The following is a 20622-nucleotide window of genomic DNA, read 5'->3' on the forward strand; positions in this document are numbered from 1 at the left end:
CGTGGGGAGAGAATGTCTGCTTCTTAGGAAATGGTACCGTTGACCTCATGGAGATATAGCATTTGCAGAAACAAAGCGGATCTCCCAGGCCAAGTTTGTTTCTTTCACAAAGTAACTTCTGAGCTGTCTCCGTGTGCTCATCTCAGAATATCTGTAGACAATCTTTGAAAAACAACTCCACATTTCACCAGGAGAGGGTTGCTTGTTTACACATCCAGGTACACATATATGTTCAGGTCAAATAGGCTGATCCCTTGGGGTTTGGGTGAATAGTGAAAGACTGACACATGATTAGGCTTTAGTGACATAGTTCTGGCAAGCCACAGAAGGGTTTTAACTTACATGGAGTCATTTGACACAAAGTATCAAATCTTTCCTTGCACGTCTATCATTTTTAAGGATACATTTGTATCTTGTTACATTTATTTATGTGGAGGTGAGGAGGGGTCTGGTACACAGCAGGTGAGAATGTGGAGGTGGGAGGGTAACTCTTAGGGGATCTCTCCTTCCACCATGTGAGCTCCAGGATCAAACTCCGGCCATCAGGTTTGGTGACAGGAGACTTATCCCACTGAGCCATCTCATTGGTCCAGATCGATCACTTTTTATAGATGACTTTTCCTTTAGTTATAACATAATCAATTAATTCTTGATGGCCTCCAAACTGGTAAATCAAATGCTCCCATCTAGAAAGAAATCAAATGGTTGCTTCAGTGCACATAAATCAAAAGCATCACCACATCGGTTAATGCTAACTTAAAGTGAATTCTGTGCGTGCGTGCGTGTGTGTGTGTGTGTGTGTGTGTGTGTGTGTGTGTGTGTGTGTATCTCTGTGTGTGTGTGTGTGTATGTTCATGTATATGCATACATGTGGGGGTATGCCTCTCACCCGTGTAGGTGCATGTGGAGATCACTCTTCCACATCGGTGTCTTCCTGATCACTACTCATTTTTTTTTTTTTAGGGAGCTCTGTAACTGGACCTGGAGTCCCTCTGTTTGACTAGACTGGCTGGTCAGCAAACCCTAGGGATTCCCATGTCTCTGTTTCCCCAGTGCTCAGAGCACAGGTCCATCCTACCAAGGCCTGGAGAGAGAGAGCATTGGAGAGCAACAGAATAGCAACTGCTAATTAGGATGCCTCACCACACAGCACAAGCCTGGCTTTTTACGTGGGCACTGGTGCTCAACTTCAGGACCCCATGTTTGTGCAGCAAGTGTTTTATGAGATGAGCCGGTTCTCCAGCTCCTGAACTTTTAAAAACCTTTTCATGAGTAGCGCATGCACAGTATCTTTGATAGAGGCAGGAGATGCTTCTGTAAGGACTGAAACTATGGAGCTGCTCTCCTCTGTTGAACATAAGGTCCCATGGCTATTCTGGGTTCATGGGGGTCAAAGGGACATAGCATTTCCAGCATTTAGATTTAGATACTAGGACCAAGCTTGTGCCAATGGAGACCCAGGTTGTAGCAGACCACAGGTGAGTATTAAGAACTCGGGAATAGAAGAGCTGAGTAGAGGCTTTGAGAGGCCTTTGATTCCATGAGTCAGGGAATGAATAAATCAGATAAATAGAGCTGTAAACAGGGAAGAGGTCAGAAGGCAAGCATAAAATCAAATACACAGACCCAGGGACAAGTCCCAAGTCCAGGAAAACAGCAGGAATTGGAGGCCCATGAAAAAAGCAGGGCAGATAAAGGGATTTGAAGACTTGCCTTACTGTGTAGTTGAGGATTGCAAGGGAGACTTTCTGGTTGGAAAGGGGTAAAGGGAGAGGGAGCCGGGTAGTGTGGAGTCTACACAGAGCCTGATACTTATTAACTTCAAGTAGGAAGGGGTCTAAAACCTGTCTACATGGCAGCAGATGAGACAGCTAATGGTTGCTATGGCTACCACTAGCTTGGGAGGACCGGCACCTGGATGCATTGATGATGATGGCATCCCCCTGCTTGCCAACTTCCAAAGATCCGTGGGTGTGAGACTTTCCCAGTGCATAAGCCGCATTGATGGTGGCAGCGGCCAAAGCCTCTGGCATGGACATCCTCATGTTCACACAGGCCAGGTGCATGACCATAGGCTAAGGCAAGGAGAGAGAGCATTGGAGAGCAACAGAGGAGCAACTGCTAATTAGGATGCCTCGCCATACAGCACAAGCAAGGACAATTGAATCTGAGTCTGGAAGGAACACCTCAGGAATAGTGCATGCTCAGATGCAAGTGGCCCCAGGGTTTACTCTACTCCCCATCCAAACAAAATGTATAATATATACAATATATAATGCATATACAATAAGATGTATATTATGTGTAACATTATATATACTATATACTATATAAAATATTATATTGTATGTGTGTATATAGATATTTATATTACTTATACATATATAATATATTACATCTATTTTATTACATTATATACTATTTACATATATGTAATACATATGTATATGTATATATATATATATATATATATAAGTTGCTATTGGAAAATGCAGTTTACACATAAGATTCCTAAACTTTGGGGGAAAGACCTTCATTATTTAATAACACTGTGTGTGTTTAATATTTACGTGCAGTGTTTTAAGACTCTGTGCTGTGTGAGAAGCTTGTCTCCACCCTTACTCACTAAAGTCTCACAGAGTTTCTACTATGCCCAGAGAAGGAAAATGGCTTATCACAAACCCTTAAGTCTCGAAAAATCAAGATTTATCTCTTCAGAACTGGAAGAATTCATGTGTGCAGAAAAATTCAATTATACCCTTTCCCTCTTTCTTCTCAAGGAAATATTTTTGTACTTTTCAATGCATTTTCATAACTGTTGCAAATTTTTAAACATTTATATGCTCCATAGTTAACGCTCTGTTCAGAAAAATATCTGGAAAGTAATTACCATGGAAAAGCAGTACGCGTTGGGGTTGAAATCGCTGCCCAGAGCAACTATGACTCCCTCATCTAGCATCTTCCTGGCGCGAGGCTGCTTCAGCCTAAGGGGAGGGGGAGAAAGGTGTCAGTCTCCAGGTGGAACTTTTTCCAGAATGGATGCAGGAATGAAGGGAACATTCATGTTCTAGAGGAGGAGAGAAAGCTCCAGGGTAAGAGCATTAGTGTCACCCGACATTTTACGGACTCGTTGGTTGCGCCTTTAAGATGATGAGGTTGTGCCACTGTTGCCTCTCTTGGCATCTGAGCTTCTACTGTCAGCCTTCTTGAAAGCTCTTTGGAACAAGGCACCTCCGAAGTCTGGGTCCTCACAGTCTGTACTCGAAGACATTGTGTCAGAGTAAGAAAGGTCCTTACCTCAGCATGTAGGCCGTGGTGGGCAGAAGGACAGCGGAACACTGGGCCGCAGCCATGGCAGCGATGCCTTCATCGCTGACTTCCTCCAGGTGGCTGATCGCCCGTGCTCCTAGTTCCGCCCCAAGCTAGGCAGGATGGGCAGAGAGGAAGGTTTAGCATACAACAACAATTCAATAAAATACTAGGACACTGCTTCCTCTGCCCTGTTAAGAATTCTCAAGTCTTTCTGATGAGGATAAGCTCCCAAATAGATACAGGGTTCGTCGCCGACGACCATTTGAAAACTAGCATGGTGGAGGTAAATAGAGCGGGGTGTGGTGGATCGTGTCTGTAGTCCAAGCACTTGGAAGACTGAGGCAGGATAACTGGCAGCCCATTCTGGCTACATAGTGAGTTCCAGGCTATCCAGAGCAGTATACAGAGGCCTCGTTTCAAAACGAACAAGCAGACCAAGAAACCCACCGTAAATGAGTCTTAAGCACAACTGGTATTTTCTGAAACCATTTTGTGACTCTCGGGGATCAGAATAAAAAAAATGGGGATAATATCAGCCATAAAATCTAATTACTCTAGAATTCACAGAAACAGGACAAAGATGGATGTCTCGAAATGCCATCCACTCCAGGTTTAAAAAAAAAATCAGTTAAAAAAAAAAAACTTCAAGTAATTTGAGGCATCAACTTAAAAGTGGTTTTTCTCCAGCAGAAACGTCAGGACTTGATTGTCAGCAGACACCTCAGAGAAATACTGCATGACAACCATGGAAGTTTTGCAGTGCGCTTCTTCAAAGCTTGCTCCGTCCCACACTTTAGTCCTCCCTGGATGAGTTACACACACACACACACACACACACACACACACACACACACACACGCACACACGCACACACGCACACATGCACGCACGCACGCACGCACGCACACACACGCACACGCACACACAATTCCCAAGCTGAAGACTGGTATGTTAAACAACTCAAGAGTTTAATCCATGTTAAACAAATGCCATTTGCTCTAACACCATGGCTGGGCGAGGCTGCCATGTTCTAAATGGGGAGTGCTGGCCCTTGTTGTCAGTATACAAGATGTCTGGTCCACAGGAAACTCCTTAGTGGGCATTTCTTTCTGACTTTGGAATCAGCCTGCTTTCCAAATCTGATGTCCTTATTGGAGGTATTTGGTCCTCTCTGTTTTACCCACTAGCTGCTTTCTCTGATCAGTAGTCACTCAGTGACCACACAGATCACATTCATGCAACAAAGTCAGCAAATATTTGCTTGCAGAAGCCCGTGTACACCCCAGGCACTGTACTGACCTCCAGGGATAGTGAGTTCTGAGTGTTGGGTGCAAGTTTAGTCAGTGGGGAAAAACCAGGGTGAAGTCAGAATACAATCTTAAAGAACTCTGGGTTGGGGTCCTAGAGGAGGAGCAGCTACGGTGAACCATGGTTGAGAATATGAACCAGGAAAACAGCAGGCTCTGGGTATAGGATGCTAGGGTAGTCTGCTATGCTTGGTTTGTGATAGAGAGGCTGAGGAGGTGAAAAGATACGAGAGAGAGAAGGGAAGAAATAAAGCAGACCCAGATCCTGGTACCCAGGTACAGAGGCCAGAATTTATCCTAAGAACAAAATTCTAAGCCTTGTCTTGGGGTTTCTGTGGCTGCCGTGAAACATTGGGTCTTAAAAGCAAGTGGGGGTGGGGTGGGGGTGGGGTGGGGGTTGGCTTCCACTTCCAAATCACTGTTCATCATTAAAGGAAGACAGGACAGGACCTCAAACAAGGCAGGAACTGATGCAGGAGCTTTGGAGGGAGGCTGCTTACTGTCTTTCTCTCCAGGACTTGCTCAACTTGCTTTCTCACCCACCATGGGCTGGGCCCTGCTCACTGATTATTAACTAAGGAAATGCCTTATTGCCAGATCTTAAAGAGGCAGTTTCTCAACTGAGACTTCCTCCTTTTAGATGACTCTAGCCTGTGTCAAGCTGACATAAAAGTAGCCATCACAAATGACCCCTAGTCGATTTGACACACATACGATTGTTAAGTCACGGCCTTTCCCTTTCTTTTTTTGTTTATCCCAAAGACCATACATTAGTATAAACATTCCAGTATAGAAATTCCAAAATGTCCCACTGTCTTTTAAAGACTCGAATCCTTAAAGCCTGTAAGAGAGGAGGGATGGACTGCCTCGGGGAATGGGTTGGAAGGAGGCAGGAAGAGAGGCAAGACCGAAGGGAGAGAGAGAAAGAGCAGGAGATGATATGAGCCACACCAGGGTGTGACAAGGGTATAAGGATACTTGGGGTGAAAGGGAGCGGGATTCAAATTGATGCCTGAATCTTTGACTTAGCTAACAGACCACGGATGGTGGTGTCCACTGAGGCATGAAACACAGGTCAAGTTTGAAAGTGGCATCGAGACAGCAAGTCTCGAACTTGAGACACAAGTGGAACATTTGTAAATGTTTATGTCTCTAGGGTGGTTGTTCTATTCAGCTCTAGGCTTACTGGAAAGACACCTAGACTCAGCCAGGCATAGTGGCACACCTTTAATCCCAGCACTTGGGAGGCAGAAGCAGGTGGATCTCTAGGAGCTTGAGACCAGCCTGGTCTACAGAGTGAGTTCCAGGCTAGCCAGATGGATTCTTCATTAGCCTCTTCACTGTTGGATTTTTGGCTTGGGACACTGTTGAAAGTTTGACTTAAATGAACCTGGACAGTCATGCAAGCCATCCTGGGGTTCCCTGTACAGCTCACCATCAACCTGTTTGCTGTCACAGAAGGTCCTAAAAGCTACATGTGGGCTGGCAGCACTGTGCTAGTCCACACTAGCTCCGTGGAGTGTGAGAGAGTTAGTCCTGAGTTCTTCCCGAGTTTGCCTTCTACTGTTGTCATAAAGGCCATGGCCAAAAGCAACTTGGAAAGAAAAGGGTTTATTTTATCTTGGATGGTCACGATCTGTCATCAAAGCCAAGACAGGAAGTCAAGCATAGGCCATGGAGGAGTGCTTCTCATTGGCTTGCTCCTGTGGCTTGCTTAGCCTATTTTCCTGTACCACCCAGGACCATCTATCTGCTCAGGGGTGGGATTGTCTCCTGTGTACAAGATGCTCCCACAGCAATCAGTAATCAAGGAAATGCCCTGCAGACTCGCCCACATGCCAGTGTTACAGAGGCCTTTCTCAAGTGAGGTCCCTTCCTCCAAGAAAACTCTAGTCTGTATCAAATTGGCAAAAAATGAGATCACAAGGAGTTTTTCTTCTCTGTGACTATCACCGGGACAGGAAGTAAAGGAAACAATTTGGCCGAGGGTAGCACACTGCACAAGCATCTGTGTAGCATGTGTGGGGTAACAGCCACCATAGGACACAGTGATAAACAGAAGCGATTCATGTGTATGAATGTTTGTGTCCAAGCCTGTGCCTAGGTATGAATGTACACGTGTGGATCCTAGAGCATGTGTGTATATGTGTGCCCTGTGTGTTGGTATCTCTTGGTGAGTTTGTCTACGGGTGTTTGTATGTGTCAGTGTCTATGTGTATGTCTTGTATACATGTCTGTCTCTGTGTGCATGTATGTGTGTGAGTTTCTCTGTGTGTCTGTTGTGAATTGTGTAAATGCCTGTATTTCTGTCTGACTGTGTTTCTGTCTCACTTTGTGTGTGTATGCGTGTGTGTGTGTATGTGTGTATGTGTGAGTGTGAGTGTGTGGATGTCAGAAGACAAGCTTAAGTATCTATCTTTCCTCCCTCCTTCCCTCTCTCCTTCCCTGTCTGTTCCCTCTCTCCCTCTTTTCTTCCCTTCCTTTTCTCTCTCTCTCTCTTATTTATTTATTTTTTCTTTCTTCCTTCCTATCTTTCTTCCTTCCTTCCTTCCTTTCTGTCTTCCTTCCTTCCTTCCTTTTTCACAGGGTCTTTTTTGCAAGTTTAGAACTCACCAAGTACTTAGCCTAGAGCCCCAGGGACCAGCTTATCTCTCTCCACCCGAGGCCAGGATTATAAGACACACCACCAAGCCTAGACCACTTTACGTGGGTCCTGGGGATCAGACTTGGGTCTTTGGACTTCCAAGGCCAGTGTTTTATTGAGAGAGTCATTCCCCAGTTCCTCAAGAAAGTTTCTAGGCCCAGCCAGACCAGAAACTTCCCACTTTTCAGAAGGGTACTCCTAACCCGGAACAAATGAATCACCTTTCTGTAGCACAAAGTGTGCAGCAAAGAGCAGCAGTCAACCGTACCTCAGCGGCCTTCATTGGGTGGAGTTCATCCCCGTGGAAGTTGATCTGTAACCCCACCTTTTTTCCACCTTCCAGAATCCTTCTGGTGGTATCCAGATCAAAGACGCCCTTCTCACAGAACACGTCTATGTTGTCCACATGCAGTTCCCCCTTTTCGCTGAGTTCCTTCAGCCTTGGCAGGTGGTGACTGATGATGTCATCAGCAGCTTCCACAGCAGTTTTCCCTCTAATGGGAGAAAATGAGATTACTATGGGCATATTCTCTATATATGCGGTATTTATTTTTAATAAGCACATTCTTTAATATATGTGCTATGGAATGCATTGCTTAATACATATTCTTATTACATTCACTATATGTACATTTAAGAGTATATATTGTTTAATAGAGGAAGGATAATAAACAGTACAGACAAATGAGCTTAAGCTTCAGAAAGGGAGAGAAAGAATCTGAAAAAGAACTCAGAGCCTTTAGCAGCTGTGCGGAGCTCACACAGCAGGCACAGTAATGAGACTTCAGTTCCAGGATCTTCTTAGACACCACAGAGGTGCCAACAAGGTGGCAGCTCTGTATCAAGGATATTTAGAGGTCACCCTGACCTCAGCTATCACGTTGTCTTTTGCTTCTTCTCTAGACACAAGTTTTCCTGAAACCTTCACCTAAGGCTTCCTGCCTCGCTAACAGGAGTGGATCAGGGAGAAGCCAGCCCTAGAATGCTTTGTCAAGCTTGGGTGCTGTTAGCCATGAGCAAGGGCAGAGCTTTTAACCTCAGAGAGACATTGGGCATCCTCATCCCAACTTACTCCAGAACTTTAGACAGTGATCTGCGCGTCTGGGATGAACCAATGGGAATCAAGACACAAGCTTCACTGTCAGCTAGAGACAGTTTCTGTGCAACTCCAGCCCGTTATTTGTCACAGTGTCCCTCGCTCAACAACACAGGTAGTTTGGACCAGAAGAGGTCAGCAGGACGGGTATTTACAAGTTACTTCTATTGCCCACAACACTGACAGAGAACAGGGTGCATGCCATGCTTTCTTACCTGTGTGTTGTTCACGTTTGAAACACACTTAAAAATCATGTAGCTAGCAGGGAAGCTGCATTCAAACTCAGGTTTCAATATTTAGGGAAAAAAGCAGGCTATTCTATAATTGATATTCCACTTGAAAACAACTATAGCTTCCATTAGACAAACTCTTTCCAAAGTCTCAATTCAAACTTTAGCAATCTTAAAAATACAAATGCTAAAAGCTTAAAATAGAGATCACTGGAAATATTAAATAGTTATATTTTCAGGGTTGGGGATTTAGCTCAGTGGTAGGGCACTTGCTTAGCAAGCACAAGGCCCTGGGTTCAGCCCCCAGCTCCGAAAAAAAGAAAAGAAAAAAATAGTTATATTTTCCTGCATAATCAGTTGTAGGATTTCTTTTTGAGGCAGGATCACACTATGCATAGCCCTGGTTGGCCTAGAACTTGCTGTGTAGACCAGGCTAGCCTCAAACTCATAGAGATCCTCCTACTTCTGCCTTCTGAGTGCTGGAATTAAAGGTGTGCACCATCATGCCTGGAGTGTTTTATTAATACAAAACTTTAGTGCTAATCTTTGGGCTCCTCTGCTTGAAGACAGTGAGTGTCAGCATTAACCATTATGTTCCTAGACAACATAGCCAATTACCCACATGGTGTGTTCTTTTAAACGACTCCAAAGCAGTTTTGAAGCTTTTTCCCCACAAAAAGTGATGAGTGGAGTCATGCGTGTGTCGGTATGAGTCAGCCATTCACACTGTATGCACCTTTCCAAACATCTTGTATATAATGAATATACACAGTCTTAAATTAGCAAATAAAGTATATTTTAAAGTTCATAAAAGTAAAAAATACAAATAATTGAAATGATTTAAGTTTAGATATTGTTTGTAACATAAGTCTATGTCAACCCTATGCTCCTTCCATTCATCAAGACTGGGCAGAGTTTGGAGACGCCTGCTCTGCCGACCTTTCAGACCTGGAGTTGTAAGCTTTCCTGTCCGGAAGTTCCAGGACAGAAAGGAACTGCACAGCTAGGCTGTAAATGCATGAGGAGAAAGAGCTTTCTTCATAAAACATTGGAAATTCTTTAGAGGCAGGAGCAGTGGTGGGGGGGAGGGGTGGAAGGGGAGGAGGAGGGAGAGGGAGAGGGAAAAGGAGAGGAAGAAGAGGAGGTAGTGAAGGAGAAGGGGAGGAGGAGGAAGAAAAGTAATAGAAAAAATAAACTAATAAAATAAAAATACTTGCTCTTGAGTGAACATATTAACGAAAACCCTTCTGCAGACTATGCAATTTGATCTCCTAGAGGAAATAACTAGCAATTTTCACAGTGGTTTATGTTAATTGATTATCATGGGAAATTATTTGAATTGGTAGCTGTAATGGCCAATTTTTATACTAATGAATAGAAGGCTTGGGAATACTTCCTCCCTTTTCATCCTTAAAGGACTAGAAAAACAGATGAGGCTTTTGGAACCTCTTTCCTCAAACCACCTGGGCACCACGCCTGGCCTTTAGAAACTGAGCATCTTTCCGGAAACTTCTTTCAGTGGTCTTCTGAGCAAGGGCGGAAGTGCTAGAGAGCCTCTACCCTCCAGAGAACACAGCCCTGCCCCTTCCCAAAGCCCGAGTGACAGCTGGACCCCACCACAGAGATAGATTACTTGGGTACTGAGTGAGCCCCACAGTAAGTGGCAGAGAGGCTGAGGTGCAGCTCCCGCCGGGCACGCTCGATTACACGCAGCATCTTGAGCTCTGTCTCCAGGTTGAGGCCATATCCGCTCTTGCACTCCACCAGTGTGGTGCCGGCCCTCATCATGCACTGCAGCCGCTGCTGGAAGGAGCGGAACAGTTCCTCCTCCGAGGCTTGGCGCGTGTGCTCCACCGTGAAGTTGATCCCTCCTCCAGCCTGGTGGATGTCCATGTACGTGGCCCCTGCCAACTGAACGCAGGGCTCACTCAGGGAGGTTACAGGCAGGTCTACCTACCTCCGGGGGTGATGTTAGAAGATAGTTAAGGGGTTCAGCGGTTAAAAACAGGTGCTGTTGCAGAGGACTGGGGTTCAGTCAGTTCCCAGAGTGCACATGGCAGCTTACAACCACCAGTATTTCCGGCTACAAGGCTCTCTCTCTCTCTCTTTCTCTCTCTCTTTCTCTCTCTCTCTTTCTCCCCCCCCCCCCCTTTCTCTCTCTCACACACACACAGAAGGAGAGGGGGAGGGGGAGCGGGGGAGAATTTTTAAAAATAAAAATAAAGCTAAAGCAAAATCAGTTTTACAGGATGGTTAAGAAGCTGCTAGGCATGGTGCAAGCCTGTCATGTCAGCACCCAGGAAATGGAGGCAGGGGGATCAGAAGTTCAAGGCCTCCTTCAGCTATATAACGAGTTACAGGCCAGCCTGGGCTACGTGAGACCTTGCTTCGATCAGTCAATTAAATTAGTTTAATAAGCAATAGAGCACAGTTACCAACAGCCAGATTGGAAAGGAAGGCACATCGTCCCGCAAAGACCCCCGCCCCCAGATGTGCAGAAGGGAATCCCCAAAGGAACTTGAGAGGCGGAGGTGGGCCACGTGGTGCGTGGGCAAACGAGCATCGGAAAGCAGTAACGACCGGTTGACACTCACAGAGGAGCGCTCGTTTTGCTGTGAAGGCAGGCCCAGTGTGCACCAGCTGAGCCTTGGCTCATTCTGCGTCCCTCGGAATGTTTGAGAAGACAAGACTTGGAGTGTTTTGGGAACCCAAAGCAATTACTCAGTTCTCTACCGACCAAGGATAGACTCCATGCCATTCAGGCACCGAGTTTGGAGCCTCGTTTCTGTCGCTCAAGCAAATAAAGAGGTTCTTTCTACAAGCCCAGTAATGACTACTTATCTGGACGTGTGCTCCAAACAAAACATGCAAGCCTTGGGGCTAGACCTGGCTTGGCCCTGCCACCGTCCGCTCACCTACCCACTCCCTTCCCAGACCCAACTTTCTCCATTGCCTGTATGCAGAGAGCACTTGGACCACAGTCTCTAAGGCGCCTTTTAGTTCTGAAGTTCATTGCAATAATAAAATTGTCTTAAAAGCACTTCCGATTTGCTGGAGAAGACATACGAGAATAGGGTTCTTATCCTGTCTTCCAAAGCAGCATAAAGTCACTGCTAGGCTGCACTGTCTCCCCTTAACAATGTGATAATGGCTTCGAGTAGGAGCTGGTTATGGCTCCTGTGACTGATAGGACTACATTCTATGTTATTATCAAGTCTCGTGTTTCTAAGGAGAATAATGTAAGACATTTCATTATTTTGGTTTAGCCATCTGTTTTATCCATTTTCCCAAACTCATCCGCTGTGAACAGTGATGTTCAAATCATCTCTTGAAGCTCACTCAAAAGTCACTTGTTCAAAATCACAAATGAGGGCTGGAGAGATGGCTCAGTGGTTAAGAGCACCGACTGCTCTTCCAGAGGTCCTGAGTTCAAATCCTAGCAACCACATGGTGGCTCACAGCCATCAGTAATGGGATCTGATGCCCTCTTCTGGTGTGTCTGAAGACAATTACAGTGTACTTATATAATAAATAAATAAATAAGTAGATCTTTTTTTAAAAAATCACAAATGATGATTTAGAATACAGGATGGGAGCAGAAATCTGCGGGAGGGTTGTTGTCTGTTCTAAAATAAATAAATAAATAAATAAATAAATAAAGAAAGAAAGAAAGAAAGAAAGAAAGTCTATAGTTGAAAATCTTCAGGGTGGGGAGATGGCTCAGTGGTTAAGAGCAGTGGCTGCTCTTCCAGAGGTCCTGAGTTCAATTCCCAGCAACCACACAGTGGCTCACAACCATCTGTAATGAGATCTGATGCCCTCTTCTGGTGTGTATGAAGACAGCTACGGTACTCACATACATAAAATAATAAATCTTTAAAAAAAACAGAAAGAAAAAGAAAATCTTCAAATACCTCTTTTCTTAAACTGGTTGTTAACTGTACACATACATCATAATAAAATGATTCAGGGGCAGTTTCTGTTAAGTTTGATCGTCAGTTGTGTTCTTTACTAAGACAAGTAAAGATAACCATTAAAAAGACAGGCGGCATAGCTTGACCGCTTATGCAATCGTTAGAAGAGACATCCTGTTTGCGCTTTATTGATTTGCGGCCGTCTGTTCCAGTTACCTTCATTGCAAACTCATGGACTCTTTCACCAGCCCACACCGGATGTGTGTGCGCGTCCACCAAACCTGCAACCAAAGGTAAGAAACAGAAAGGGGGCTTAGGCAGTGCCTGACTGTTCCGGATCACACAGCTCTGAATGCACGATGGTAGCCACCCGGCTTGGAGGAGGGCGAGAGGGCAAGACTTGGTGAGCTTCCCTCTATTTGGCTGATCTAGAAAGTTCTAATAGAGAAGAATAATTCAGCACGAGGCAAATATCTCTCAGAGATGGCCAGCTCCCATGTTCAGAAACTATGCTCACCTTGAAGCCACAGTGGCCAAACTACTACTAATTGAGCGAAGACTGAGAACAGTATCACCAACGAAGAGAAAACACACTCTGCTACTTTGAGAAGGAATCATAAGGAAGCCCAGGAAAGATAATTGAGGGGAATCTGTAGTCCCTTTACCAGGATTTTACATAGTATCACATTGGCAAGGCAGAACTTCGGTGGGTGGGGCTATGGGTATTTTTAAACACTGGTTAAGATTCTTTTGAAAACAAACCAATCTTCCTCCTCTTGACTGTCCTGGAGCCACTGTTGAAACTGTTTTCAGAGTTTTATGAGAAAGAACACCAGTACCTGGCAAGATGCATTTTCCAGAGCAATCAATTCTTTCTTCAAACGTTTCTCCGGAAAACTGTCTTCGGATAATGTCAGCAGGGCCAACAGCTTTTATAAGCCCATCACTGAGGGGAATAAAAATCAAGAAATAGTGACTACGTTTGGGGAAATTTGTTTTCTGAAAAACCTGGCAAATGATTTAAATATGCTTTCGATGGCTTTTGGGAAAGAGATGATGGCCACAAAAAGTCAAACCATGTGTAGAAGAGATTGATTGCTACTTTTTCTCTAAGATCGGTGCTCCACTTTCCCACAGTCCTAGACCCCGAGGTTATGCCTTAAACACAGGACCATTCAGAGTAAAGACTACATTTCCCAGACTCCCATTGGTCACTGCAGCCCATCAGTTGGGTCTTGACTCTGAAATGCCCTCCAGAGGTTCTTGTGTTCAAAGCATGGTCTCCAGTATAGGATTCTGGAAAAGTAAACAGAGCAGAAGACTCTGGTCTCTTCGGTCCCCAGCTCCAAAAAAAAAAAAGACTCTGGTCTCATCAGTGAATTCCTCCATTAATGGCTTCCTGAGTTGTTGGGGGTATTTGGGAAATTTGAGAAATTTAGAACATGGGACCTGGCTGAAGGGAGTGGGTTCTTGGGCGCATGCTTCTCAAAACGATATCTTCTCTCTGGTTCCTTTCTTTCTCTGTGTCTCTGCTTCCTGGTCACCGTAGGATAAGTGTCTTCGATCTCCTGTGTCCCCATCCCACCACCAGGACATTTGGCCTTATCACAACAATGGATCCTGCACAGTGAAACCCACCACATCTTATTCCTTTGTCCATGCCCCAAGCATTTTGTCACAGTCACGGAAAGCTCACATAACTTGAAGGGGTCATTTGGAGGAGGGCAAATTCAGGGAGGGAACAAGAAACTAAATTTTAATTTAAAAACATTGCATTCTGAGTTTTTAATCCGGACAGCTTATTATCTTATCCAAGTTCAGTAAAATGCTCACTTTGTGGTAAATCCGGTGGTAGGAAGGACCATCCGGGTTAGAAGCTGATCTATGAATGCAGGTCAAACACAAAGCCCTCACTTGGGGCTCTCTGCTTAGGAATCCTTTCCTCCTCTTCTATCAGGGGTGTGTCCTGGTTGGCATGGAGCTGAATTAACCAGGAGCCACAGGGCAAAGAGTCTGGCAAGGGTTCTGTGGAGAGCTGACTGCTTCATGGGTGCTCTTAGACTTTAATGAGTTCAGGCCTGTGTAGGATGACTCTGAGGGCCTGGGTTTGCCTCCAAACCACATTAACCACATAGCTGTCCACCTTCTGAGAATGTGGGCTCTCATTCAGTGGTGGGTTTTAGAGTGATGTTTGAACAAAGCACACATCCAATAACATAATTACTCAAGGAAGCTAGAAACCACCTTCCAACGGTGATAGGATTTTTGGTCCTTTAGTAGCCATTAAACGTTTTTAATGGAATGGTAAGGTTTCACTGTCTACTACTAAGCAGAGGAAAAAAATAAACAAGACAATGCACATCCGTTCCATCTCTTTAAAAGGTGTGGATGCTGGCACATGTTTATTTACTTCAGAAAACAGTGGGAAAGCAAAGCGCCTGTGTGTTAACATTAGTTCCCTGATGCAGGGTTTGAGTAATTTAAGGGTCAGCTGGGGGTTTGTTTGTTTTAAGACATGGTCTCACTTGGCTGCCCTGGAATTATGGAGATGAAACTGGCTTCAACGGCCTATCCCTGCCTCCAGAGTGCTGGTATTAAACACATGGCCACTATCCTCAGCTACATAATGCACACCATGGATGCTTTTTGAAGGGGAAAAAAGGATGCGATGTTAGTGTTATTTAAAAGTATTTTTTAAGTGAGGCATAGCAGTATATGCCTTTAATCCCCACACTTGGAAAGCAGAACTCTGGGAGTGAATCTGAGGCTAGCCTAGTCAACAAGACCAGTCCAGGACAGACAGGGCTACACAGAGAAACCCTGTATTAAAAAAAAAAAGTTTTTTTTAATTTTATTTTTTAGGTCTTGTTTATTTTTTGAGACAGGATCTCACATGCAAACCCTACATACAGTCAAGGTTGCCCTTAGACTACTGACCTCACTTTCTGTGTCTTGAGTGTTGGGACTGCACACCTGGATCAATATCCAGTATTTTATGGAGAAAAAGAATCTGCAGAATCTTCAAGAAGCAGTAAAGCAAACGCACCAGGCAGTAGTACTTTAGAAGCTATAACGGGATCAATGATCAATGATCATAATGGAAGATGCTCTGAAAGGTGTTTTGTTGGAGAAAGAGCTTCGAGCTCTGGAACCCCATGCAGCCTGTCCCCAGCTACTGGCTACTCACGTGCCCACCACCAGGCTGGCGCCCTCCAGCACTGCCAGGCTGCGCAGCTCAGACCCTGTCAGATATAGCTCTCCGCGGGCACACACCAGCACCACTTGCTGAGCGTTCTCCAGCAGGAGGCGGTGGCCATTCATCTTGGTCGTCCTAGCCTCTGGCGGATTGCAAGGACAGTAGAGCCTGCGAGCTGTGGCTCCCCGGAGGGGCGGGGCAGGGCGGGGCGGGGCGGGGCAGGGCGGGGCGGGGCGGGGCAGAGCGGGGCGGGGCGGGGCAGGGCGGGGCAGAGCGGGGCGGGGCGGGGGCTCGCCAGCATCCTGTGACCAAGACCTTGAACGGATGGAATAAAATTAGAATAAACTTTATTGTGGACGCCAGTCTTTTCAAGTCTCCTTTTCAGATTTTGAGTAAAGGAGGTCATGATTATATCACCCCCTCCCCAACCCCTAGCTTTTGGATTAAAAAAAACAAACAAACAAAAATTTGAAATTTAGCCACAGGAGTGATCTAGTTGGACCTGGTAGCTGCGGTGCGGTGGCCTAGCGAATTGCTGGGAAGGGCTCCACAGGGACGCCAGTGGTGTGACTATGTGTGTTTGTGTGGTGCCGCATGAGTGTGCATGGTGTTTCTGTGGTGTGTCTGCCTGTGTGTTAGAGACAGTGACAGAAACAGAGACAAAGGCACACTGTGCCCTGGGACCTGGAACCTAAACCTAGCAGACAGTTGTTGGGGACCTGCGCTGGCAAGGAAACAGGGCAGGCACGGGGGCAGAGGGCTCACAGTATCCGCGCGACCCTCCCAGCAAGGCTGCGGGTGCCACACACTGTTCGGTTGGCCAGATCAGCTCTCAGGTCTGATACCAGACGGTTCCCAGGATGAAGGGGACCTGGGGCAGGGAAGAATGAAGCTGAGACGCAGAGTATCGCTTTGGTGCCTCTGTCTGCTTTGTACCTACAGCCTTCTCTAAGGATAGGTCTCAACTGTGATCCAAACTCATTAAGGTAAAACGGGATTTGACCTGGGTGTCTGCCACACACATACAATTCTCGGGAGTGTGGTGGCTTCCGTGCACACTGCTACACTCAAAGATGTAGACAGCATCCAGATTATTTAAAGAAGGCTGGCAGGCACACAGGGTTTGTTTAGATTCTTTTATTATTAATTTTTTTAAATTATTTTTTTTGAGATTGCAATGACGTCATTTCCCACTTTCCTCCTAAACCTTCCTTCTTCTCTTTCAAATTCAAGACCTTTTCTACCTCGTTACATATACCTGGTGTGTGTGTGTGTGTGTGTGTGTGTGTGTGTGTGTGTGTGTGTCCCTAAATAAATAAGTACAGCCTTGCACATATATTTTTTGAGGGCTTCCCCCCCCCCCTATCTTTTTTCTCTTGTTAAGACAAGTCTTACTATGTAGCTCTGGCTATTTTGGAACTCTTTATGTAGACCAGGATAGCCTTTTGATTCAGAGATCTACCTGACTCTGGCCATCTGTGTCTCTTGCTCTGTCCCTGTCTCTGCCCCCTAGGCCCCTTACAAACACACACACACTGCACATCAGTGCTGGGACTAAAGATATATACCACCACTCCACCCTTGTTAGGTTTTTACAGTCCAGACTTTATTTCCCCTCCTGGTCCACTCTCTGACTCTTCCACATCCCACACCTCCCATCCCCATCTCCACCATGATGTCCCCACTACATCAGCCAAGTCTCTCAGTGGTTAGGTGCATCTTCTCTGACTGAGTCCAGACCCGGCAGTCGTCTGCTGTGTATGTGTCAGGGGCCTCACATCAGCTGCTGTATGCTGCCTGGTTGGTGGTTCAGTGTCTGAGAGATCTTGGAGATCCAGGTTAGTTGAGACCACTGGTCCTTCTACAGGGTCACCCTCCTCCTCAGCTTCTTCCAGCTTTTCCCTAATTCAATCACAGGGGTCAGCAGCTTCTGCCCATTGGTTGGGTATAAATATCTATCTACATCTGACACTTTCAGCTGCTTGTTGGGTAGTTTGGAGGGCAGTCATGATAGGTCCCTTTTTGTGAGTGCTCCCTAGCCTCAGTAATAGTGTCAGGCCTTGGAGCCTCCCCTTGAGCTGGATCCCAATTTGGGCCTCTTGTCGTTGGACTTCCTTTTCCTCAGGCTCTTCTCCATTTTTGTCCCTGTGGTTCCTTCAGACAAGAGCAATTTTGGTCAGAGTTTTTGACTGTGGGATGGCGACCCCATCCATCAACTTGATGCCCTGTCTCTCTACTGGATGTGGGTTCTACCAGTTCCCTCTCCCCACTGTAGGGCATTCCAGATCCTTTAGTTCCTCATGCATGCTGCGGTGACCTCCAAGCAGAAAATGATTTCTGTTGCTACTTCCTAGCTGTAACGTTGCTACCCTTATGAACTGTAGTTAATATCTGTGCTTTCCAGTGGTTTTAGGCAACCCCTGTGAAAGACCCCCAATAAGGGGTCGAGACCCACAGGTTGAGAACATCAGCACTAGACGCTGGCTATGAACTAAAAACTCAACTTTTGTTCAAACACCACCACGGTGGTGGCATTTTCTTAAACAGAGGACATTGTCCAGCTGCCTTCTTCTAGATGGAGCTAGCTGGCTCCCTTCTACCTCCTTCTTCCACAGACTGACCTCCTCAGTCATTCAGGAAATAAATACGAAAGGAAAGACAAGCATCTCAGGACTTCCAAAGACTAGCATCAGTTTGTCATCAATTTTTCTGTATCTATGTGGAATTTTTAAAGATTTCACTAGCCTGTTATTTACCTTCCCAGCTGAGTTGTGTTCTCAAACTTCTTTTCACATTATCTATCTATCTATCTATCTATCTATCTATCTATCTATCTATCTATCTATCCATCCATCCATCAATCCAGGTGTCTGTCTGTCTGTCTGTCTGTCTGACTGACTGTCTGTCTGCTTGTCTAGGCAGGTCTTTGACTCTGTGAGTGTTACAGCTGAAGTAAGTGCACCATCAGCCAGCCTCACCCTGAGCCTGGACAAAGAGGGAGGGGCTGTGCCAAACCCATGGCTACCACAGCTTGCTTGCTCAGCAGCTTCAGAGACCCAGGCTTCACGTGCAGTTTTCTCTGCCCACTCTGTCCCTACACTGTGGCAATAATGTGATTGATTGGTTGGTTGGTGGTTTATTGATCCTGCCTGTGTGCACCTGTGGAGGTCAGAGGTGTCTGAGTCGTCTCATCAGCCCTGGTTTGGGGTTTTTGGTTTTTATTTTCTTTATAACTTACAGTAAGTGGACAACAGGTGAAGAGTAGCCCAGCATCAGGACGCTAAGGAGTGCACTAGCAGTTTCGTTTGTGGTGTGCAGTGGCTCACAGTCAGCTCCTGGGTTATTAAATGGCACTGAATGAACGCTATTGCACATACATTTCTGCTCTCGGGATTGATTATTTTCTGGGATGTAAGTTCCTAGAATTAGAAAAATTGCTGGGCACAGGAGTTTATGTGCCCATAGTTTTTAAAGACACAGCAGTTGTTGGGAAGTCACTGACTACTGAATTTAGTCACGTTTGTGCAACACATACAAGTTTTTTAATTTTTTTTAAATCACCTTATTTTTCAGGCTGAGAAGTTGACTTGGCCATTAAAGGTTAGGCTCACAGTTTTAATTATGTGAATATGTGTGTGCATGTGTACATGTGTGTGTGGGTCTGTATGTTTGTGTGTATATGTATGTGTGTGCCTGTGCTTGTCTTTATGTGTGTAAGTGCGTATATGTGTGCCCACATGTGTGTATGAGTGAGTCTGTATATGTGTATGTGTGGATATGTGTTTGTACATGTGTGGATATGTGTAGATATATGTTTATGTCTGAGAGTGTGTGTATGTGTGTATTGTGTGTGTGCATGTGAATGAAGCTGCCTACAGAGGCCAGGAGAGGGTTGGACTTCCAGGCAGTTGTAAGCTGCCCAACATAGATGCTGGGACCCCAACTCAGGTCCTCTGAAAGAGCAGAAGTGGAATGGAAGGGTCATATCTTCAGGCCCTATATACAGTTTGTTTACATTTATTCTAGGAATATAGTTTACTTTGCGCATACTCACTTGTGACTACAGGACTTTGAAACATGTGTTTCCTTTTCTTTGGACAGAACCAGGAGGCAGAATGGCATCCCAGTTGCACGTGTCAAGGAGCTCTGCAGGTAAAAAGCAGCCAGATGTAGACTTCCTATGTGCCTGGTATGATTAGGGACCGTGGTGGCTTTAGGGGTAAGGGAGGAAGCTTCCTGTCAGCATAAAAATGGTGGAGTGCATCGCCTTGCTACTGGATTGCTTCAGCTTCTCATGGCTAAAACGGTTAACCCAGTGACTGTCATGATGAAGGACAGCTCTCTGGAACCCCATGTAGCCTGTCCCCAGCTATTGACTACTCAGGTGACAACCACCAGACTGGCACCGTCCAGCACTGCCAGGCTGCACAGGGCGGGCCCTGTCAGATATAGCTCGCCCTGGGAGCACAGCAGCACCACTTGCTGTGAGTTCTGTAGCAGGAGGCAGTGGCTACTCATCATGGTTGTCCTAGCAACTGGAGGGCTGCAGAGGACATTAGAGCCTGAGAGCTATGACTCCTGGGCCGGGATGGGGCAGGGCGGCGCAGGAGCTCGTCAGCAGCCCATGACCAAGACCTGGGCACTACCAACCAGGATGGCTGGAATAAAATTAGAATAAACTTTATTACGGACGCCAGTCTTTTGAAGTTCCCCTTTCAGGTTTGTAGTAAAGGAGGTGATTATTTTATCACCCCCTCCTGAACCCCTAGGTTTTGAATTCAAAGCAAAACAAATAGAAATTTAGCCACTGGGAATGATCCAGTTGGAGGAGATAGCTGCAGTGAGGTGGGCTGCGGTGGCCAAGCGAATTGCTGGAAAGGGACACTAGTGATGTGAGTGTGTGTGTGTGTGTGTGTGTGTGTG

At 45.7% G+C, this 20622-nt stretch overlaps 2 protein-coding genes across 2 annotated transcripts in view; one reads left to right on the plus strand and one right to left on the minus strand.

Annotated features, from left to right (window-relative positions):
- Positions 1-598: 598 nt before the first annotated feature.
- Positions 599-15836, minus strand: Amdhd1 (amidohydrolase domain containing 1). The gene is made up of 9 exons (NM_001191781.1): positions 15691-15836; positions 13343-13449; positions 12720-12784; positions 10223-10500; positions 7532-7757; positions 3298-3422; positions 2891-2984; positions 1915-2075; positions 599-686 (listed from the first exon to the last, which is right to left on the minus strand). The coding sequence occupies exons 1-9, from the start codon at positions 15822-15824 to the stop codon at positions 599-601; spliced, it is 1278 nt and encodes a 425-aa protein (NP_001178710.1). The 5' UTR covers positions 15825-15836.
- A 681-nt stretch (positions 15837-16517) lies between these two features.
- The window catches only part of Ccdc38 (coiled-coil domain containing 38), a 70648-nt gene continuing 66543 nt past the window's right edge, over positions 16518-20622 (plus strand). The window contains exons 1-2 of the mRNA NM_001447180.1: positions 16518-16685; positions 19801-19851. Of these exons, the coding sequence (NP_001434109.1) occupies positions 19815-19851 (37 nt within the window). The 5' untranslated portion in view covers positions 16518-16685; positions 19801-19814. The remainder of the gene's footprint in view (positions 16686-19800; positions 19852-20622) is intronic.

This window comes from Rattus norvegicus, chromosome 7 (genome assembly GCF_021556685.1).
Source record: "Rattus norvegicus strain SHRSP/BbbUtx chromosome 7, alternate assembly SHRSP_T2T, whole genome shotgun sequence".
In the NCBI taxonomy this organism is placed as follows: Eukaryota; Metazoa; Chordata; class Mammalia; order Rodentia; family Muridae; genus Rattus; species Rattus norvegicus.